The sequence below is a fragment of the Perissodus microlepis genome, chromosome 9 (genome assembly GCF_051167445.1).
Source record: "Perissodus microlepis isolate ML-2025 ecotype Zambia chromosome 9, ASM5116744v1, whole genome shotgun sequence".
NCBI classification, from domain to species: Eukaryota; Metazoa; Chordata; class Actinopteri; order Cichliformes; family Cichlidae; genus Perissodus; species Perissodus microlepis.
The window spans coordinates 27,161,122-27,185,483 of record NC_140469.1 but is presented as its reverse complement, the minus strand read 5'-3'; the positions used below and the strand labels follow the sequence as shown (position 1 = coordinate 27,185,483).

General features: G+C 38.9%; 1 protein-coding gene, 1 long non-coding RNA gene and 1 pseudogene across 3 annotated transcripts; 1 reads left to right on the top strand and 2 right to left on the bottom strand.

The window, feature by feature from the left end:
- Positions 1–701: 701 nt before the first annotated feature.
- On the bottom strand, positions 702–6,886 carry LOC146380636 (uncharacterized; annotated as a pseudogene). The gene is made up of 3 exons (XR_014801357.1): positions 6,599–6,886; positions 3,494–3,599; positions 702–1,801 (listed from the first exon to the last, which is right to left on the bottom strand). The product of XR_014801357.1 is annotated as an uncharacterized LOC146380636 (transcript).
- A 5,704-nt stretch (positions 6,887–12,590) lies between these two features.
- On the top strand, positions 12,591–23,905 carry LOC146380634 (uncharacterized). The gene is made up of 4 exons (XM_084940083.1): positions 12,591–12,691; positions 17,305–17,410; positions 21,598–22,446; positions 22,770–23,905. Exons 2-4 carry the CDS (start codon positions 17,393–17,395, stop codon positions 23,460–23,462), a joined length of 1,560 nt encoding a protein of 519 aa, XP_084796209.1. The 5' UTR covers positions 12,591–12,691; positions 17,305–17,392; the 3' UTR covers positions 23,463–23,905.
- On the bottom strand, positions 15,598–17,249 carry LOC146380635 (uncharacterized). The gene is made up of 2 exons (XR_014801376.1): positions 17,169–17,249; positions 15,598–16,539 (listed from the first exon to the last, which is right to left on the bottom strand). It is a non-coding gene; the product is annotated as an uncharacterized LOC146380635 (long non-coding RNA).
- Positions 23,906–24,362: the final 457 nt, after the last annotated feature.

Below are 24,362 nucleotides of genomic sequence, written 5' to 3'. Positions count from 1 at the left end.
TTCATGATAGATACGAACGTTTGATTGTGAGAAGGTTTTTTCACAGTGTCTGCACTTGTATGGTTTCTCTCCTGTGTGGACTCGTTTGTGTGATTTAAGCTTACTTGCAGTGGTGAAGGATGACCCACACTGATCACAGAGGTGCTTTTTAACCCCACTGTGAATCAGTACATGTCGTTTTAAGTGATGTGATGTGGTGAAGCTTCTCCCACATTCTTTGCAGTATTTCAGTTTGTCTCCAGTGTGTCTACGTTGATGTATTTTTAGGGCAACTTGCCAACTGAAAGTTTTTCCACAGAGGTCACAATGAAAGTCTTTCCCACCACCACGGTGATGACAGGGTTGAGAACTGGATCCATCTGTGTCGCTCTGCTTCTAAATAAAGACACAAAGACAGTGTAAGTCAGTCCTTCAACATTTTTATCCTGAACGTCGCCTGAAATAAAGAGCATCTCTGCAGACGTCCAATTACATTTGACTGTTTCAGTTAACACACTCAGTTTACTGGGCTGCAATAACTACAATACTACCACCATAATACTACAGTAATACTAAAATCATAACTGACATGAAAATGTGAATAATCACTCAGAGCTGCTTTTCCATGCAGTAGAATTGCTAACATGCTAACACAATTTAATGAGCAGAGTTGTTCCAAACAGTCAGGCTAAAATGACAAGATAACAATATAAATACATACCTCACAGTAACTGCACTTGTAGAGTCTCTTTCTGGTGTGGATCTGTTGGTGTAGGCTCAGGGAATGTGGAGATTTAAAAGTCTTCTCACACAGGTCACATTTATAAGGTCGTCCCTCAGTGTGGGTAAACATGTGTTGTTTTAACTTTGCGTCTGTTGTAAACTCTTTGCCACACTGTTCACAGCAGTACACATCATGTCTGGTGTGAATGCGTAGGTGTGTATTTCGGCTATCTATCCGGCTGAAAGTTTTTCCACAGATGTCACAGCTGTATGCCTTAATTCCAGAGTGGGTAACTAGATGCCTCTGTAAGTAGCTACTGTGAGTAAAAGCTCTGCCACACTGATCACAGCTGTACGCTTTAACTCCACTGTGGATGAGTTGGTGTTGTTTTAGGGATTCCTTCCAGGAAAAAGACTTTCCACACAAGTCACAGCTGAACTGTCTCTCTCCAGTGTGGATGACCTGATGCTGTTTTAGTTCAGCCATCAGAGCAAAATCCTTCCCACACTCGTCACAGCTGTATGCCTTAATTCCAGAGTGGATAACTAGATGCCTCTGTAAGTTGCTACTGCGAGTAAAAGCTCTGCCACACTGATCACAGCTGTACGCTTTAACTCCACTGTGGATGAGTTGGTGTTGTTTTAGGGAACGCTCCCAGGAAAAAGACTTTCCACACAAGTCACAGCTGAACTGTCTCTCTCCAGTGTGGACGACCTGATGCTGTTTTAGTAAATCCTTCAGAGCAAAATCCTTCCCACAGATGTCACAGCTGTATGCCTTAATTCCAGAGTGGGTAAGTAGATGCCTCTGTAAGCTCCTACTGTGAGTAAAAGCTCTGCCACACTGATCACAGCTGTACGCTTTAACTCCACTGTGGATGAGTTGGTGTTGTTTTAGGGAACCCTTCAAGGAAAAAGACTTTCCACACAAGTCACAGCTGAACGATCTCTCTCCAGTGTGGATGACCTGATGATGTTTTAGATTACCCTTCAAAGTAAAACCCTTCCCACACTCGTCACAGGTGTATGTTTTCTCTCTCTTTCTTCTGTGAGGTTTGTCGGCCTCCTGAGAGCGCTGACTTCTCGCTCCATGTTGGTCCTGCAGTGACAGAGATACAAACAGAGGCAGTGAGTGAAATGCAGTCGTGGAACAAACTCAACCTTCAAACTCCCTCCATTAACACTAGTTTTAAACCTGAAGGTGGAGTCTGGCTCTTATCCCCACCTAGTGGTAGTTCTAACACATTACATCCAACCTGGTGTTAAAAATAATTCATGACTGTTTAAACACTAAAATCATGCCCATCCCTCCTGATCACACACACACACACACACACACACACACACACACACACACACACACACACACACACACTATAGATTTATACATAACCATTCAGTGATAATAAATCCTATGTTTGTCTTATTAGCTGCTGACCAAATGATTGAACAATACTCCAGATGAGACATTACTAGTGCATTAATGACATCTTTCATAATTGAAGAAGTGATACACAAAGAGCATTTCATAGCCATAGCTATGCCTTGTCCCATTTTCTTAATAACAGAGTCGATGTGCTGAGACCATGAAAGGTGGTGATTTATGGTAATGCCGAGTAGTTTCATCTGGGTGACGTGTTCCAACACTGGCTATGGAAAGACTCAGTTACGGGCTGTTGAATAATCTGCTTCTAATTAACATAGACTTGGATTTAGATACATTTAAAATCATGTTGTTTTTACTTATCCAGTCAAACAGGTTCAGCAAATTTTTTTTGTGACACGCTGATCAATTCAGAGTTGTCACTGGCTGAATAAAACATGGTGGAATCATTGGCATACCCAAGATTAAGCCAAGACATATTGCAGATCGTTAGTGAAAACTGAATAGAGAAGTGGAGCGAGGCAGCTGCCTTGGGGTAGAGCACATTTCATAACTGAGAAATAACCATTACAATAAACCTGCTATCTTCTGTCCAAATAACTTTTCATCCAGCACAAAGCAGCTGGTGAAAATCCATAACATTTTAATTTATCAATCAAAAAATCATCATTTATTGAATCAAATGCAGCACTAAAGTCCAAGAATACCACTTTCCCATCATCTAGATGTTTATACCATATATTATCTGTCATATGAATTAGAGCTGAGCTGGTAAAATGACCAGCTTGATTCAGTGAAGAAAAATGTCTGATTGTAACCTAAGGGTTTTTTTACATTAAGGAAAAGGCACCAAACATCAAACACATTTAAGCCTAAACAGTAACACATGAAAGTAGAGCAGGGCGATATGACCAAAAATATTTATCACGATATACATTTGAAAATTTGTGATAACGATATAATTGACGATATAATTGACGCGAGACAAAATACTTTACAACTCCACAACTTTATTAGTGCAAAAAATCCATCAATATATTTTCACTTAAACAAGCAGCTGTTTTTTTATGTGCATTAAATTTATATAAAAATTTAACAGTGCAAATGCAAATTGCTTGCTGACAGTTATACCAAAAGGATTTTCCAGAGGAAACTGGCCGACATTTGCTCCAAGGAATTTGTATTTGCACTGTTAAATTTTTATATAACTTTAATGTACATAAAAAACAGCTGCTTGTTTAAGTGAAAATACATTGATGGGATTTTTTTTTTGCACTAATAAAGTTGTGGAGTTGTAAAGTATTTTGTCTCACGTCAATTATATTGTCAGTTATATCATTATCGCAAATTTTCAAATGTATATCGTGATAAATATTTTTGGTCATATCGCCCTGCTCTGTCTGTCACCTTCTGTGTTGAGCTCATTGTTTTCTCTGTAGTGGCTGAGCTGAGTCCAAGTAGCTGAAAATGTTCCTCTGCCGCTCCGTCAGACTCTTCTCCTCCTGCTGATCAGCTGGGACACAAAACAGATCTTTGTTAGGCTCCACACTGCACTGAAGAGTCAAAGTGTCTCATATGTTCATCTGACAACAAAAAACAACAAATTTTTGCTTCCCGAGGTGGGCAAACAGACACAAAAGGTTTGAGCACGGATACCAAATTTAGCAGTATGGCAGACCAGTAGCAGGAGAGACTGAGGCCTGTTATTAGAATCAAATGCCCAGTGGGCCGACACAACGATTTGCACCGGTAAGACAAAGACAGCTGTGTTTTATCCTGGAATACATTTTTTTTACATTTCCTTGAAATGTTTTTCATTGTAGCACTTTTACCTCCAACTAGGGGTGAAACGATAAACAAAATTCACAGTTTGGTTCTTGGTTTTTAAAAACACACACTCCCTTCACCTCTTCTACATTCCTATGTTTCTCCCAGAGCAGATCTGAGGGACAGTCCCTCAGTCATACACATATACTTTTAATCTCACCCTTAAGGGGTGGTCCCCGGGAGTTTTTGAGAACAGTGGTTCTCAAACTGTGGTACACATACCAGTAGTGGTACTTAGTCTCTCTCTGATGGTTGTAAGAATGTTTAGCTGATTTTAGAGTTTAGAAATGTGTTAACATAGAATGTAGAATTATTGTAGAGACACTGACACTGCCCTCAATGTAATAAAGGCCTGATTGTGTCATGAACTTAGGAGTAGAGTATAGGAGACCCTCCCTAGTTGAACTGTGAAAGTAAAACAGAGAGGAGTTAATGCTGAGTGGAAATTCCCCAGAGAATGTTTGGGTGGGGGTCTCAACATTTGTAACTGGATAACTGTGGTCTGGAAGGGAGATGGGTTTTTTATGACCTCTAGGGAGTCACCTACACCCACAGTGTTTTAACTGTCACGCACACACATCCACACGCACACTCAATCATGTGCACTCACACATGCATACAGGTACACACACTCACTCATGTGCACTCACATAGGCATTCACGTGCTTGTGCACATAGACACAGACACAGAGTTTGCAGCACACCATAGGGGGGTTTTATGATGGGGACGCCTCTATAAAGCTGGCTGTAACTAACAAAGGGGTGAAGATTTTGCAGAGGGACACACCGGCCTCGTCTTCCCTTCTAGAAGTGCATGCTTAAATGAAGAGGAATAAAGATCAATAAAGGTTTTGTGAAATAACTACTGAGTTCCGGTGCTGTCTCTGGAAGTTTCGACGAATAAAAGAACCGGGGTGAAACTGATTTCGTAACATGGTACACGGAAATCTCAATTTTTTTTAAAAGACTAAACAATATGTAATTGTGGAGGTATGCAAAGATGACACAAGCGTTCCCGGGGCTCTTCTGGGAGAGAGGGTGGACCAGAAAATGTCTTCCCGAGCATGAGTCCTCTATAAAGAGCAGCTTATTGCCAGTGGTCGCAGCCACTTCTGCAAGTGAGTAGTAATCCAAACGTAGCACAAAGGTTTAACATCAAATTTGTTTGATTTGGATAATGTGGGGGGTTGACCTTTACATTTTCATTAATATCTTTAAAACAGAGGCAGCAAAAAAACGACACTTTTAGTAGCACAAACCAGCACAAACGTAGCACAGTTGATTGACACCAGTTTTCATTGCCCCTCCCGAAAATCCCCTTGAACCACCATTCTCCCAAATTTCTCCCGATTTTCCACCCAGACAACAAAATTGAAAAATCATATCACAGAATTCCTAGCGCGGCCCAGCTAATTCCAGTTTTCAACAATGGCGGCAGCAACTTAGTTTTAATATTACTCTTATTACTCTTTCTGAGTTGCAAAATAAACTTTTAAAATATTTTCAGGTGAGAATGTAGATGTGTAAACTTCAAATATCTGAGCCGGCAAGAACAGCGAACTCCTGGCTTCATCGTTTTCAAACCCCCTGTGGTCTTTTGCTAATCAGGTTAAACATGATATATAAGTCACTTAGACAACTTAAAAATATTATTGTTTGGCTTTTTTCAGTGTTTTATTTGTTCCTGAGTAAATCGGTTAGGCTGAGATCAAAGTTATTAGATTAGATTAAATAAAACATTATTATTCCCTCGGGAGGGTTCCTCCGGGAGTTTCACACAGCTGAAAACACGTCAAACAGAAAACTGATTAAACAAAAGTGTGAGATGGTCCAGAATTTATGCGTCCGGTTATATTTTAGATAGCAAGGAGCAGACGGCAGTTTCACTCCACTGAGAGAGGTTGTGACGTAATTCTGAAGGCTAGACCGTCCAACTTCACAATCACTCACTTCCAGCCTACCCGACTTTCGAAGGACCCGGGCCACGTGTACACACACACACACACACACACACACACACACACACACACACACACACACACACACAGTGCCCTTTTGAATGTTGGCAAATATGTGTATGTGGTGTCTGTGAAGGTTCTCAGTCATCCAGGTCATCGTAGTCTAAGGAGTTTGGAAAGAGAAGTGTCTGGACTTCTTCAAGTAGCTTGAAATACATTTAAATCTGGGACTCTCCACCATTTGACCCTTAGAATGGAAGAAGCTTCTTGGATAAGAGGTGAAACGTCTTCATGTGTATGTGGTGTTAAATAGGCCTATACTACTGCGCTTCGATGTCGCTGGTAAGGGTGAAACTCATTGTGAAACGTTTGAGAACCACTGCTACAGAACAATGGAGATTTCCGTTATATGGTAACGCCTGCAACTCACGTGACGCCCAGAATTGTACAATACTGATGCTTGAGAGCGCGCGTGTGATGCAAGTATGTGTAGAGTGTTGAGCGCGTGATCAGTGGTGAGAAAAACAACTAACGAAACTTGACCTTTCTTTACTCGTGGCTCACTTGCACTTCTAATCTATTCGTTTGCACAGTTACACACACCCAGCTGTGGTTTCCTGTTTTGCTGCACTCTGGAGAGCCTCGCCTTTAACGGTCTTCTCTCACAGAAAGCAACAGAAAACTTCACTCAGAAACTTCGAAAAACTCGAGATTAACTGGCACTTACCTTTAGATGTGAGAGGTAGTGATGGTCCGCTTGAAGCTGACGCTCCGGTGCGTGTGTGAAAAAGATCAACACACTGCTTCAGAATAGTGATGGGTCGTTCGCGAACGAAATGGCTCTTAGAGGCGGCTCTTTGACGTGAACGACGCGAGCCGGCTCCTTATCGCGAGACGTCACGTGGGTTTGTTTTTTTTCCTTTCTCTCAGCCTCTCTCTCACACTTTTTTTTCGCTTCACTCCGCACGCGAGCCGTGTGCTTTACGCTGGGAAGAGGGGGGAGGGGCGGTAGTTACACTCAGCACAGGAACAGAGCCAGAGGGAGAGAAAGAGAGCCAGGGACAACAACGTCACATTAGAAAGGTATAGTAATCATCCACAACTATTTTCAGTTGCAGATGATAAAGGATTCAGAAAGTTTATTCATGCAGGTCCATATGACAGAGAATATGCATGTTCTTTTTGTTTTCATATTTTAATTTATATTTAATTGTGTTGTGGTTTGCAGTGTTTTGTGTTGTTTCACTTTAAATTTGTAAAAGGAAAAAGCTGAAAATTTAATAAGTTAAAAGTTGAAATGTGAATAGTTGATTTTTGTATTATATGATTTATTTATTACATTTTATGTGGAATGAATAAATAAAAGTATATTTACGGTGGCCCCTAGAGACAAAGCACATACAAACTTCAAATCACGTACGAACTCTGAAGCACGTACGAACTCTGAAGCACGTACAAACTTCTAAACACGTAAAAACACGTACAAACTCCGAAGCACGTAAAAACTCAGAAGCACATAAAAACTCAAAACACGTACAAAAGACAACAGAAGTGCTCCAGGATGCTAGGTGCAGTGTTGAGCTTTGTTACCTAGTGGCTACACAAGCCAGCAAGTACCAACGACCAGATTTGGTGTGTGGTAGTAACAGGTAAATGGACATTGTTTTTAAATTATTTGAATATATATGAGTGCCTGTGTATAAATACACAAACAATACACATATGCTTTCATGCTTTCAATTGTGTAATTTAAGTGATCTAGTAGCTCTGCTTTGGAAGTTCAGTTCATGCTAGAACTGTGTTTTGGAGTTTGTACGTGTTTTGTCTCTAGGGGCCACCGCATATATTTATATATAAACATATATAAATAAAACCACTTTTTTTACGTTAGTAATTCCTTTTGTGCATAATTTTATATTATTGTTAATAATAAATTAATTAAAGCAACAAAACAACCTGAAGAGCCAGTTCGGAGCCGAAAGAGCCGGCTCTTTTTAGTGAGCCGAACCGAAAGAGCCGGATCTCTAAAAAGATCCGGAAATCCCATCACTACTTCAGAAGCACCGTGTTGAGGCTTGATTCGTTTGGCCAGAGTCACATGATTAGTGACGTCTGAAGCTTCATTTAGAACGTACTTTTTTTTTACTGAACTTTATTGAAACACAGTAAGTATACAACATACAAACAGATGAAGTTTACGAAAGAACAGAACACAAACATACAAAATCAGAAGTAAAAAAATTATGATATGAGTACGCGAAAAAATCAACTTATATAAATATTGTTCTGAGAGCCTTTTTGTTGGTTGAGTCTGATATTGATTGTATGTACAATTCCATATCGTTATAAAAAGGCAGAAATACAGTGTTTTATTAATAAACTTACATTTATGGATAGAACATTTAGCTAAACGTATTAACATATTTATTATAAAAAAACATTTATCATTCTTCCTGGGGAACTTAAAGAAACAGAATAAAACATTTTCCCATCATTAAGAAAACTCCCTTAAAATATGGACAATAACAAAACTGCTAAATTCCTTCCAGAATCTCTGTGTAGAGGAACAGTACCAAAAAAGATGTGCCACAGTTTCTGGATGATCCCCACAGAAAGTTCAATTAGTATTTATGTGTCTTTTAAATGTTACCATATAGTGACTGGCTGGGTAACATTTATGAAGAATTTTACATGAGATTTCCTTCACCTTGTTTACAATTAGATATTTATGGGATCATCCAGACTGTCTTCCAGGTGATATCTGGAACATGTCGGTTCCAGTAAGATATTATATATATGGGAGAGACATGATATCTTCTTGGAATAAAATACGTATTCTCTTATTGCTGTTACCAAGTTCCTGTGAAAAGCAGATTTTTCCCACTGCTGACTCAGCTGGATCAGGGAGAGTGACTGAGGTAGATATTGAACTGTCAGTGTTTTTATATAACATTAAAGTACCTGAGGGTATGGCACCAAGCACCATTGAGAATTCCCGAACACTTACGGGAAAATTATAGTGTAAGGGATTCATTGTAGGTAAGTAGTGCTCCCTCTTTATTAACCAGCTGAGCCACCAATAGGATCCCATTTTGGACCCAAGTTTCCAGGAAAAGTGATAATAAAAGAAATAAAATATCTCTGTTGTTCCAGATGAGGTATTTGTGTAGTGAGAAGTTGTGTTTATAAATGAGGGTCCACGCTAAGAGGACTTGCTTATGGAAGGATGAAAGATTTACAGGGACTTTTCCAATACTGTAATTACAATTTAAAATAAAATTAAAGCCACCAAAATGGGAGAAAATATGATATGGTATAAAATTCCAGATAGAGGTAGGGTTTTAAGAAAATGTTTAGCCCAAATAATTTTGAAAGTGTTATTTAAAGTAGAAAAGTCTAAAATGTTAAGCCCACCTGATTCATAGTTATTCATCACAACAGATTTTCTAATATAATGTGTACGGTTTTTCCATATAAAATTAAAGAGCATGAGGTCAATGTCTTTACTAATTTTCTTATCCAGATGTAAGGAGAGAGCAGCATATGCCAGTCGTGATATCCCTTAGGCTTTAGTAATTAACACTCTACCTGTCAGAGATAAATCCCTTTGCAGCCACTGGTTGAACTTTTTTCAGATTTTTTTGTATAATCGGAGTGAAGTTTGACGAGCATCTTGACTTTTGGTCTTTGGATATTAACAGTCCTTGGTATGTGACTTGTTGTTTAATAGAAATGTTACAGATAGCATTTGCAGTGCAGCCTTTAATTGCTAGCAATAGCTAGTGTTATTCTCTATACTTTCTATGTAAACCTGCGGTAAGAACGGAGCCAGGAGATTAGAAATGATTTATAAAACTCTGCAGTTAAACCATCTGTGCCAGGAGATTTGTTGGCCTTAAGTGCAGAAATAGAATTACAAACTTCCTCCACAGTCAGAGGCAGGGCTGGACTGGGACAAAAAATCGGCCCGGGCATTTTGACTAGAGACCAGCCCACCAGGTATTATAGGAAAAACCATAAAGCCTTTGAATGAAAACAAACGCTGTTGTCACAGTGATGTACACTGTCTTGTTGGTACATATGTATCAGTCTAATAAACTTAAACCTACACCATCCTCCCTATTCTGGTATTCTAAACAGTACCCGAAAGTAGACTGCTTGGTCGAGTTAACCTCCTAAACTATCTACAACACATGGTGAAAACCTGAAATTAAGACAGAGAAGACTAGAGGTGAGACATGATCATTACTTATTACTGATGACAGATTTAGATATATTTTCATAAACCATTCATTTGCCACATCAATAAACAGCATGGCAGGGCAAAATATTTTTTCTAACATAGCAACCTTTAAAAAGTGAAAGGAGACAGAAAGACAGGTGAGAAAGAGTAAAACTTAATTGACTTTTTGATGGCATTTTACACACAGTACTGGTACAGTATCTAGAAAATGTGAGAAAATACTGGCATCATATACAGTACCTATTTACTTCTGAAGAAATTATGATGGGACCCTAAAAAAATTACTATGTACAATAATAGATTTCTATACATTTTACATCAGATGAAAACGTTTGTTGTAAGATTCAGATAATTATTTGTTAAAAGCGAGACATTTTAAATGAGAATAAGAAAGAAAAGTATTTCTTTGTGCCCCCCTCTCCCTGTTAATGTCACACCTGGGCCCCTGGCAAAACTTTGCTAGACCCGCCACTGCACAGTTACCAGCTGTCAGCTACATAGAAAAAGATCCTGGTGTAAGTTGTCTCTCAGAAACAGTTCATAACTTCCCTTCAACTCATTCATGTCACCTAAAAGGTAAACCTGTTTCTCCATCACCAGTCCAGCTCTGATGATTCAGTAAGGACATCTCCTGGTTTCATCTTCATGTTTCCCTCTCACCACATATCCAAACTGATATCATGACCAGCAGCTTTACAGCTGTGGCTCCAGCAAACATCAGCTGATACTAGAAATTAATATTAAATACATTCTAACAACAGCTGATCAAGCTTAAACGTGCTGCTGTTGTTTAGCGCAACATCCGCTGGTTTCCTCTTTCTGGCGCAAAGTGGGCGATAAACAAACAAGAGAGAAAAGCCGCTCAGCTGATCATTGATCAGTTTCATGATTGAAGTAGAAACAGGAGAGGGAGGGGAGAGAATGAGAGAAGAAGAGGCAGCTGTGCAGCAAAGACACAGAATAACTCCAGCTTTGTCTTTTTAATTCTAGCTGAAGTGCAGGACAAACTGTGTTCCTTTTCACCTCAATACAAAACGCGTAATATTTTCTCTGAATACAAGACGATTCCGTTTTTTACGGGACGGTTGGCAACTCTAATAACTAACCTTATAAATAAAATAAGATAAAACAAGTTCAACATCAATCATATCATAGCACCCGCCCAGCCATATATAAACTCCGTCATGCTAGCTAGTACGCAGAACGAGTTATTGTAACTGACTGTAAAAAGTCAGCATAACGAAAATAAACTGCACCTAAACTTGGTTTATATCTGACCCAGACAGACTGCAGGTCATAACTTCTTACCTGAAGTTCAGTTCACCGCCTCGGGTCTCTCCTCCTCCTGCCTTTCCGTCATCCACCTGCCACCGTGTTGCATCTGCTGCCCTCCACCACTTGCTAATGTTACTGAATCTGTGGAAGCTCCGCAATAGCCACCACCAAACAACTGAGTTATTTTTACACATCTCCCTTCATCTGGCCAATCCACCACCTTTCAGTGTTTATACCGTTACGGAAAAAACCCCCCGAAAAATCCCCCCCCATCGGCCCATAAAAACGAAAAATCACCATTGGCCCACCGGGCAAATGCCCGGTATGCCCGATGGCCAGTCCAGCTATGGTTAGAGGGCTGTCACAGTGACTTCTATCTTCCACAACAATAGTTTTTAGGTTTTTAATATTATTGAGAAACAGTGTTGAGACATCCTATTTATATTTTGAGTTGTACAGTTTAGTATAGAATTTGACACAGAAATTTGAAATTCCTCTATTATTGTCAGAGACAGTGGCATTAATATTTAGTTGATTTTGGATCTGTATTTTTCAAGCCTGAAAAAGCTGAATTTTGTTCTCCCTCCTCCAGCCACCTCTTCCTGGATCTTACAAAAGCACCCTCAGCCTTGTGTCAATATAAACCGTCCAATTTATTTTGAAGGTCTAGTAAAGTTAATTTATCTTGCTCTGAGATTTCTTCTGGGGATTTCTGGTAATAAGAGGCAATTTTGCTGATCTCTTCTTTCTCTTCAGCTTTCCTCGATTTAGTTATTTGACTCCCATATCTTCTCAAGAATTTGCATGCTTCAAATTTAAAAAGTTCCCAATTGGTACAAAAGGACTTCTCTGTGTTCGCTTTATTCCAATAATGAGCCATTAATTGATTAATCTGCGTTCTAACCATTTTATCTTTTAGTAAGGAGTTATTTAACTTCCAATAAGAGAATTTATAAGGTATATTATCAGACTCAACCAACAAAAAGCCTCTCAGAACAATATATATATGTTGATTTTTGCGCGTACTGATAAGATAATTTTTTACCCCTGATTTTGTATGTTCATGTTCTGTTTCTTTTGTAAACTTCATCTGTTTGTATGTTGTATACTCATTGTGTTTCAATAAAGTTCAATTAGAAAAAGGTACGTTCTAAATGAAGCTTCAGACGTCACTAATCACGTGACTCTGGCCAAACGAATCAAGCCTCGACACAGTGCTTCTGAAGCAGCGTGTTGATTTTTCTGACACACGCACCGGAGCGTCAGCTTCAAGCGGACCATCACTACCTCTCACATCTAAAGGTAAGTGCCAAGGTAACTTTGAACTGAGTTCAGTCAATCTTGAGTTTTTCGAAGTTTTCTGAATGAAGTTTTCTGTTGCTCGCTGTGAGAGAAGACCGTTAAAAGCGAGGTTCTCCAGAGTGCAGCAAAACAGGAAACAGCTGCTGGGTGTGTGTAAGTGTGCAAACGAATAGTTTAGAAGTGGCAAGTGAGCCACGAGTATAGAAAGGTCAAGTTTCGTGAGTTGTTTTTCTCACCACTGATCACGCGCTCAACACTCTACACATACTTGCATCACACGCGCGCTCTCAAGCATCAGTATTGTACAATTCTGGGCGTCACGTGAGTTGCAGGCGTTACCATATAACGGAAATCTCCATTGTTCTGTAGCAGTGGTTCTCAAACGTTTCACAACGAGTTTCACCCTTACGAGCGACATCAAAGCGCAGTAGTATAGGCCTATTTAACACCACATACACATAATTGCCAACATTCAAAAGGGCTCTCTCTCTCTCTGTGTGTGTGTGTGTGTGTCTGTGTGTGTGTGTGTGTGTGTGTGTATACATGTGGACTGGTGTTCCAGATTAACTGGAGTTGGTTGAACAGATGTGCACCAAACACCAAATGTGTCATCTGTGACATTTGTGAGGTTACCTAAAACACACTCCGTCAGTCTTGTTCCTCTTGAACAACAAAATGTTCAAAAACGTCCAGTATATAGAGAGACGAGATGACGAGGCTCCAGTTACAGCAGTGCAAGTAAACAAACCATAAATATAAGAAGAGTAAGAAAATAAATATTCATTTTAGGACCAGGGGGATCAATAGCAATTAAATAGCAATTAAAAATTAATAATTTACAGTTTGATGATTTAAAGATTCACACACAACCCTGGAAAGGGGAGGGGGACATGCTGCTTCCAAATAGAGCACATTTCATTCATAATGTTGTAAATCCAAGCCCATTATGTATTCACGATCTGAATACTGGGTTGTGCGAAATCCCAGAAATAAACCTTAGACAAAGTGAATCTGTGAACTAAGCTGTAGGTCTATTAGTTTAAGTTGTGGTGATCCTCGAGTTGGGGGATTTGTGTTCATACTGGAGTGCAAAATTAAAACCAATGGAAGATGGACAAGAAAAGTTCAAAGCCATCAGGTGCTCAGTTGAGAAAAAATAGAAAGGAAGAGGAGGAGTAACGAGCAAAAGATACAGGTAAGCAGATGTGTCATTGGATAATGGCAGGTCATCCTGAAACAATCAGACTAAACTCCAAACAATACATTATGTTACAGATTTTAATATTAATTAGTCATTGTTAATTGTTGATTTGTCCTGTTCTCCTTGTATGACGAATTATGATGGCTGTTTGCATATTCTCTCCCTCTCTCTCTGTCTCTCTCTCTCTCTCTCTCTCTCACTCTTCATGTGTGTGTTTCTCTGGTGAAACAACAGTTTTATGTTAATGTACAATCCTTAATATGTTGTGTGTGTGTGTGTGTAAAGTTTCACAATGCATGTGGAATTTTCTATTTTGTCTGTTTTTGTGTCTTGCAAATAAACCTTTAAAATAAATTACATTTTATTTTGTATTTATTTTTGGCCTACATCAGTAAGAAATGCCAAATTATATACACAAAGTTATAGAAATCATCACTCCCGTTATTCATGATGATTTCAATAACATCACATAATAACATGTAACATCACATCCTGTAAGCATAGCCTGCCTGTGTCTTTTCTCTGGAAATGAACATTTTCAGCCAATATAGGTAATAAATCAACATGGCTGCCATGGCTAAGTTAGAATTATTTATAATGTAATTTCCAGAACTTGCATATGATCTGCAATTTGTAGCAGATCTACTGACTGTCACAGAGCAGCTGGAGCAGTCTCAAATGGAGGTCAGTCCACTACTGCCACCTGTGGCCAAGTGCCATAGCCTACTACTAGATTAACTCGTGACACATCTGCACCTGTTTCTATGACCACATTGAGTAGAGTCTGAGTGGCTGCACTTACACTGGTGCATTCAAATCCACCCACAAACATATTGAAAGATGCAATGCCAGCAATGTGGATTGTCAAGACTAAAACCAATCAGTAAGCAAAGACAGCAGGGATCACTTGTTTCTGTTTATTATACAGCCAGATTTACTTGTGACACACATGTGCAGCTGGCTTTATCACCTATTTTGAATTTGTTTCAAGGACAATACATTTGTAACTTTCAGTGTTTTCCGGTCTTCCAAAAGAAGAAAAAAAACCCTTCAACTACATGACATGCAATTGTGTATTTGTTTTCACCTTATCATACACTTGAAGTTTTACAAATCACCACTCCTTTTGTTAATATCATTTCAGTCTCAGACAATCTAGTTTTTCTTACAGAGATTGAATGCACCTTCTGCGGATGGCAGTACCACACAGTGTGCGTGGACTTCCCCTGTACAGAAGGCAACTACAAATGTTGTGAATGCTAAATAAACAGAAACAAATGATCCCTGTTGTCTTTGCTTAATGATTGGTTTTAGTCTTGACAATCCACATTGCTGGCATTGCATCTTTCAATGCCAGCAATGCCAGGTATCAGTGCTCAAACCTTTTGTGTTTGTTTCCAATAAGTTGCCCACCTCGGGAAGCAAAAATGTGTTCTTTTACTTGTGAGATGAACATATGAGACACTTTGACTCTTCAGTGCAGTGTGGAGCCTAACAAAGATCTGTTTTGTGTCCCAGCTGATCAGCAGGAGGAGAAGAGCCTGACGGAGCAGCAGAGGAACATTTTCAGCTACTTGGACTCAGCTCAGCCACTACAGAGAAAACAATGAGCTCAACACAGAAGGTGACAGACAGAGCAGGACGATATACATTTGAAAATGTGCGATAACAATATAACTGACGATATAATTGACACTAGACAAAATACTTTACAACTCCACAACTTTATTAAAAAAAAACCATCAATGTATTTTCAGTTAAACAAGCAGCTGTTTTTCATGTGCATTAAAGTTATATAAAAATTTAACAGTGCAAATGCAAATTCCTTGCTGACAGTTTAACCAAAAGGCATTTCCAGTGGAAATTGGCCAACATATCCTGAGCATAACCATGTATAATATCCTCAAAACTTAAAAAGAGGTTATACAGTCGTGGCCAAAAGTTTTGAGAACTGCATAAATATTGGAAATTGGAAAAGTTGCTGCTTAAGTTTTTATAATAGCAATTTGCATACACTCCAGAATGTTATGAAGAGTGATCAGATGAATTGCATCGTCCTTCTTTGCCATGAAAATTAACTTAATCCCAAAACCCCTTACCACTGCATTTCATTGCTGTCATCAAAGGACCTGCTGAGACCATTTCAGTAATCGTCTTCTTAACTCAGGTGAGAATGTTGACGAGCACAAGGCTGGAGATCATCATGGCTGTATCCCAATTCAGGTTCTGCAGCTTTAAAGTGCACAGCCTCAACGGTAGTGATGTGTCCTGTGTGTCGAAGCTTCGATACCTGTGTCGGGTAATCTCCGGGGAGTTTTTGTGAAGCGCGTATCGAGGCTTGCTTTGATTACGTATGCAGTGACGTTCGAGGCCTCGCGGGCAGTTTGTACCATGTGGCTGATTCAGGAACTGTCTCGCCGGTTCGCGCCAGATTCGAAATAAAAAGGGCAGCAAAACACAGCTGATTTCCCCATCACACTGTGTTGTGGAATTGAATTAAGCGAACAATTGATGAACATAATAGGTTATGGAGGCGTAGCAGGGAAAGGTTTTTTTGTTTTCTATCTTTTACAGGAGATTCCAGAACCAGAGCAAATCCACGGAGGGGTTGGCAAGAATCCAGGAACCAACCAGAGAAAGAGAGACCCTGAAAAGACATTGAGTAGAGACTCACATTGAGTAGAGTCTGAGTGGCTGCACTTACACTGGTGCATTCAAATCCACCCACAAACATATTGAAAGATGCAATGTGGATTGTCAAGACTCAAACCAATCATTAAGCAAAGACAGCAGGGATCACTTGTTTCTGTTTATTATACAGCCAGATTTACTTGTGACACACATGTGCAGCTGGCTTTATCACCTATTTTGAATTTGTTTCAAGCACAATACATTTGTAACTTTCAGTGTTTTCCGGTCTTCCAAAAGAAGAAAAAAACCCTTCAACTACATGACATGCAATTGTGTATTTGTTTTCACCTTATCATGCACTTGAAGTTTTACAAATCACCACTCCTTTTGTTAATATCATTTCACGGTCTCAGACAATCTAGTTTTTCTTACAGAGATTGAATGCACCTTCTGCGGATGGCGGTACCACACAGTGTGCGTGGACTTCCCCTGTACAGAAGGCAACTACAAATGTTGTGAATGCTAAATAAACAGAAACAAATGATCCCTGTTGTCTTTGCTTAATGATTGGTTTTAGTCTTGACAATCCACATTGCTGGCATTGCATCTTTCAATGCCAGCAATGCCAGGTATCAGTGCTCAAACCTTTTGTGTTTGTTTCCAATAAGTTGCCCACCTCGGGAAGCAAATATGTGTTCTTTTACTTGTGAGATGAACATATGAGACACTTTCACTCTTCAGTGCAGTGTGGAGCCTAACAAAGATCTGTTTTGTGTCCCAGCTGATCAGCAGGAGGAGAAGAGTCTGACGGAGCAGCAGAGGAACATTTTCAGCTACTTGGACTCAGCTCAGCCACTACAGAGAAAACAATGAGCTCAACACAGAAGGTGACAGACAGAGCAGGGCGATATGACCAAAAATATTTATCACGATATACATTTGAAAATGTGCGATAACGATATAACTGACGATATAATTGACACTAGACAAAATACTTTACAACTCCACAACTTTATTAAAAAACCCATCAATGTATTTTCACTTAAACAAGCAGCTGTTTTTTATGTGCATTAAAGTTATATAAAAATATAACAGTGCAAATGCAAATTGCTTGCTGACAGTTTAACCAAAAGGCATTTCCAGTGGAAATTGGCCGACATATCCTGAACATAACCATGTATAATATCCTCAAAACTTAAAAAGAGGCTATACAGTCGTGTATAACCAGAATCCAGGAACAAACCAGAGAAAGAGAGACCCTGAAAAGAAGCACAGAGCACAGAGAACCTCAGTTCCAGAGAATGTGTGGTTTAGGAGACTAAAAGCTCGTTAGACACAGGTTAAATGTGAGCATAAAAGTAATGAAGAGTAATGAGAAGGACTTTAGTTATAGTTTGCAGGATTTCTATGTTATGTAAATTGCCCAAGAATAGTGTTAAGGCCAGATATATGTTACCCGTAGAGGGGGTGAAAAACCAGGAGTAAATTTTAACTCTATAGAGGCTGTTTCCAAAGAGTGATAAAAAGTAATGTAGGACCTGTTATTAGGAAAAGCTAATTATATCTGTTTGGATTTTACCGTGAGCAGTGAGGGAAGTCAGAAGTGGGTTTAAACTGGGATTCTACTTAAAAAGGGGGTAATAATTAAGGGAGGACAGTTCACAGCCCAGCGCAAACGTGAGGTGCCGTCTAAGAGCTAGATGTTTGTTATATTTTAGCTATTACTGTCACATAAAAGTAAAAACTTAATGGGATAAATTACGGTTTATGTTGTCTTTTAAAAAAGACGAAAAGGGGGTCTGTTGGGATTTAAATATATATTCTTAGCGCTTATTTGCTGATTATATTGTGAGGCCCAACTCTGAGTACAGTCTGTGCCAAAAGTACTGACAGGAAACTACATGCTTTTGCAGAAAATAGGAGCTGCAGCCAGAAAGTGAAACTAAGCACAGTCTTTGATCGAAACTTAAAGTGTGTGTGACGTCTAGAGGAAGTATATAAATAACTAGGCTTCCTGTTTGTGCTTCAGACCTGAGCTTATGTGTTCGTGTGTTCAGGTCTCCATTCCTGGGAATGAAAAATAGAGATCATCTTTTGAGCTTTGACCACTTTGAGCCGTGTCTTTCTTTGCCGTAGGGAATACAAAGAACTGGGATTTAATACTTGTAGTTATAAAGAAAGCAATACTGTTAAACACACCACATTTTTTCTGCTCAGCTGCAGTATCCAGATGAAATACATAATCATATTACACAGTTTTCAACAAACTGCAATTTAGGTAATCCTCGAGTTAAAAGTAACTTTTTGTAAAACTGTTATATTTAGAGCAACTTTTAAGTGGAATAAATTGCCTTATAAAATTAGAGAATTAGCAACTATTCAAAACTTCAATGAACACTTAAAAGCCGATTTACAGAGCTTTTAGTTGTAAATATTGTAAGAGATGATTTGTTTTTGAAATTTGTGTAATGTGTCTCAATGTTATTGATATTATTATTATTATTATTATTATTATTATTATTGTTATTATTGATTGCTTATAGTTTAATTGTGAAACCTCACTGTGGATGTAAAATTATGTGAATATTTTGAATCTACTTTATTGTGTAATATTTTATGTGATTGTATTTGAAGGAAGACGAGCAACATCTGTTGTGGAAACTAATGGGGTTCCTTTTGAATAAACAAATAACCAAACATAGGATTTATTATCAGTAAATAATTATGTATAAATCTATACAAAACATAGAAATATGTATTAGGAAACAACAATATGATATAAATTCTAAAATAATATAAAAGTGTGTGTGTGTGTGTGTGTGTGTGTACAATCAGGAGGGATGGGCATGATTTTAAACCAGAGGCGGAGCCAGACATTTGAAACACCTGGGGCTTAGCCCAAAAGGGTAGTATGCATGTGGGATTTTTTTTAATTTTTTTTTTTTGGGGGGGGGGGAGTAGAAATGACTGAAAGATTAATTGGCTCTGTTTTGAGTTTTGTTCAAAAAAGAATGACTTCATATAGGGAAAAATATATATCACATGTGCAGGACACCTTAAACTAGTTTTTTAATTAAGCAGCAAGGCAGAACAAGGTCAGGGCTGTATCAAGACATGAGGACTAAACCCCAATTCAACCAGACCCAGAACTGATCCAGAATTAAAACAGGACTACAACAGTTCAAAATCAGGACTACTTGGGATTTAACCAAGACAGAACCAGAATCAGAACTAGATGATAGTAGCACTAAAAATCATCATAGACCTGCACTACACTTATTTTTTAATTCTACCAAAGGTCACTATTTAGATTGAGAAAAGTTTATATAATTATTTAGCCTTGTTGTGCAAACAAGCCTGCATAACTTAATAAATGTAGAATTTGAAAAATAGCAAACCTTAAAAGAAACACTAGGTACGAGATACATGAGTACCTATGATACGGTGATACTTTTGGTAAACGACCATTTGACTAACATGTGTGTCTCACCTGCTCTTGTTCCATCTCTGTTCTGTCCTCATTCTCCTCTCTCTCCCTCTCTGTTCCTCTCTCTCCCTCTTTGTGCTGACAATCATCAAATATACAGATATTTACAAACTCTTCAGATAAAAACACAAACACTTTTTTAATTGTAACATCAAATCAGAATAAAGTTTATTTTTTTAGATTGATAAATATAAAAACATATTTGTTAACTTTAAGAGTAAAGAGAGAAACTATCTGTATTTCTTAATTGCAAATGGCACCAAATTGTATTCAAACTTGAGCCACACTTATGGAGCTCCACAATTCTTTTCCTGGTGTTTTGGTTGACATCTCTTGATTTTCCCATGTCACAGAAACAGGCTCTGTGTTTTGCCTTATATGCATCCACAGCTGTGCCACCAATTTACTCACATGGACTCTACTAACCTATCAGAAGCTTCTTCAGCTCAGAATGGAATCCTCTGGAGTTTTCTTATTAATTAACAATAAACTTAGTATATATGTACTCCTAAATTTGATGAAAGTGATAATAAATAGACAGATCTCTCTCTCTTTATTCTGACATTTAACTAATTCAAAATATATTTCAATATTTATCTAAAACAAAAGTTTACTCTAAATTGATGTTGTACAGTAAAAATGTTTTATGTTTTCTCCCTAAAGTGTATGTAAATATCTGGTTACAAATGTGAATATCCTGCTGTGTACTGAAATCCCTCTTGTTTTGCATAGAAATATACTGAACAACATACAAAGCATAATATATAAAATAACATTTACCTGCGTTTTTTATTTGAAAGAACCCTCTAATGTCCATTCTTATATTTCAGTACATAACTGAAACCGATTTAGTCGGGGAGGGTAAGAACTGAAAATATGAAATAAACACACGTAAGCTAAGACTCTCTAAGAAAAATAGCATTTGTTCGGCTTTTCATTTCGCCAGTTGTTGATTCACTCGAAGAGCAAGTAACGTAATATTGGTCAAGTGATCAGTTTGATATCAATCTTTCGTGATGCACCGTCATATTTACATTATTTGTACGGTACGAATGATTTGCTTTGGTACCTGGTTAAACTTAAGCTCTCCTTAGTATGGCTGGCTCCGTTTCTCCAACAGCGCACTCACAGGCAGCAGCTGCCCCGCCCTCTCGCTCAGTCGCTTAGTGCCTGAGCTCGGATCATACCAATATCAGGGGGGATTCACGCACAGTCGTAAATTCCCACAGTGTGCACTATGTGCTTCGAATATTGTGTGTACTTTTTGTTTTATACAGTTGTCAGCCAGGCATCTAACTATGAAAAAAATTACACTCCAAAAGACCCCGGGCTTAAGCCCAGTAAGCCACCCCCACGCTCCGCTCCTGTTTTAAACACTGTTTAAACAGTCATGAATTATTTTTAACACCAGGTTGGATGTAATGTGTTAGAACTACCAGCAGGTGGGGATAAGAGACCGTTAAGGTGTTTGGTGCCACACTCCACCTTCAGGTTTAAAACTAGTGTTAATAGAGGGAGTTTGAAGGTTGAGTTTGTTCCACGACTGCATTTCACTCACTGCCTCTGTTTGTATCTCTGTCACTGCAGGACCAACATGGAGCGAGAAGTCAGCGCTCTCAGGAGGCAGACAAACCTCACAGAAGAAAGAGAGAGAAAAAATACACCTGTGACGAGTGTGGGAAGGGTTTTACTTTTAAGGCATTCCTAAAACATCATCAGGTCATCCACACTGGAGAGAGACCGTTCAGCTGTGACTTGTGTGGAAAGTCTTTTTCCAGGAAGGGTTACCTAAAAACACACCAACTCATCCACAGTGGAGTTAAAGCATACAGCTGTGATCAGTGTGGCAGAGCTTTTACTCACAGTAGCAGCTTACAGAATCATCTAGTTACCCACTCTGGAATTAAGGCATACAGCTGTGACGAGTGTGGGAAGGAGTTTACTGGGAAGGCTGAACTAAAACGGCATCAGGTCATCCACACTGGAGAGAGACCATTCAGCTGTGACTTGTGTGGAAAGTCTTTTTCCAGGAAGGCTTTCCTAAAACAACACCAACTCATCCACAGTGGACTTAAAGCGTACAGCTGTGATCAGTGTGGCAGAGCTTTTAATCGCAGTAGCCACTTACAGAGTCATCTAGTTACCCACTCTGGAATTAAGTCATACAGCTGTGACATCTGTGGAAAAACTTTCAGCCAGAGAGGGAACCGAAATACACACCTAAGCATTCACACCAGACATGATGTGTACTGCTGTGAACAGTGTGGCAAATACTTTGCTACAGACACACAGTTACAACAACACATGTTTACCCACACTGAGGAGAGACCTTATAAATGTGACCTGTGTGAGAAGACTTTTAAATCTCCACATTACCTGAGAGGACACCAACAGATCCACACCAGAAAGAGACTCTACAAGTGCAATTACTGTGAGGTATGTATTTATATTGTTATCTTGTCATTTTAGCCTGACTGTTTGGAACAACTCTGCTCATTAAACTGTGTTAGCATGTTAGCAATTCTACTGCATGGAAAAGCAGCTCTGAGTGATTATTCAGATTCATTTCAGTTATGATTTTAGTATTACTGTAGTATTATGGTGGTAGTATTGTAGTTATTGCAGCCCAGTAAACTGAGTGTGTTAACTGAAACAGTCAAATGTAATTGGACGTCTGCAGAGATGCTCTTTATTTCAGGCGACGTTCAGGATAAAAATGTTGAAGGACTGACTTACACTGTCTTTGTGTCTTTATTTAGAAGCAGAGCGACACAGATGGATCCAGTTCTCAACCCTGTCATCACTGTGGTGGTGGGAAAAACTTTCGTTGTGACCTTTGTGGAAAAACTTTCAGTCAGCAAAAGACCCTAAAAACACATCAACGTAGACACACTGGAGACAAACTGAAATACTGCAAAGAATGTGGGAGAAGCTTCACCACACCAAGTGAATTAAAACGACATGAACTGATTCACAGTGGGGTTAAAAAGCACCTCTGTGATCAGTGTGGGTCATCCTTCACCACTGCATGTGAGCTTAAAACACACAAACGAGTCCACACAGGAGAGAAACCATACAAGTGCAGACACTGTAATAAAAGCTTCTCAGATTCAAGTAATCGTAACAATCATGAAAGTACACACATGGAAGGAAACTACAGCTGTGACCAGTGTGACAAGAGCTTCAGGAATCTCAGTTCATACTCCAAACACAAACGATCCCACGTTACTAATAAACTGTTTCACTGTTACCAATGTGCCAAAACATTCACCTCATTATCTGCTCTGTGCAAACATCAGCGTGATCACTCAGGGCTGAAATCACTCCCATCACTGGATCACAGTGAATCTGAAGAGACAGAAAGATCCTCTGGTTTCAGTGTCAGACTCAAAAAGCTTGAGATCAGGCTCCACAGAGTTCAGATAGAATCATTTAAACTTGTGTTGAACTGAACTGGTTGCTGGGCTGAACTTCTACATAATACAGATTTACATGGGATCTTATTTTCTGTCGTTTTACTGAGTCAGTTTTGTCCTTTTTTCTCTGTCCTGGTTTTGCTCGTCTTTAAATAATTGAAACTCAGTCAAATAGTTCATTGTTCTCCAGCAAAACGTTTTGGAAACTCATGTTTAACCTTTAAAACTCTGACATGTTTTAGCACACAAGGCTTCATCGGGGAGTTCACTCATGATTGGACCATGAGAATAAAGGTTTTTAGTTCTTTCAAAGAGAGTCTTGGAGGTTTTTGATGTTTTTGTTTTTCTGAAACCACCTGAAAGAAAAACTATTTTTCTTGCTTCATGTAGTGTGGAAGTTTTTAATGTTTCTTTCATCTGTGATGTTCTTGAATGTGTTCACATGAAGATGGTACAAATAAACTGTCCTTTTAGCTTTAGCTCCTAATTTATTCATTATTTATGGATGTAGCACAGCAGCAGTTTCTTGATTAACACATGGAGGGCTCGGGATCTGATGGTAAATAATGTTTTGTGTCCTTGTACACATCATACACCTCAGCTGTTCCACAGATGTCAGGTTTACACAGTGGGATGGTTTGTAAGAACGCAGCTCTCCTGTGGATAAATCCTTACTCTTAGCCTCAGGACCTCACACAGTCCCAGCAGGTTTGGTCAGAAGATTTATCCCTTATACCAAAACGTCACAGAGTCTCCTTTGCTGTGCTGTTTTCACAAAGAAATGTAAAACTGAAGACCTGAACTTACAGTGTTTTAATTAGTTTAGCACAGGGGTCAGCAACCTTTGAGACCCAAAGAGCCATTTGGACTTGTTTTCCACGCAAAAGACAACATCATCTTAAAAAAGCATTACAATAATGGGCATTACCAATGCAA

What these genes read in the sequence shown, in the direction of transcription:
- LOC146380634 (XM_084940083.1), top strand. An exon ending in ACAAGTGCAATTACTGTGAG is followed by an intron (nt 22,447 to 22,769) that starts GTATGTATTTAT and finishes GTCTTTATTTAG; the next exon opens with AAGCAGAGCGACACAGATGG.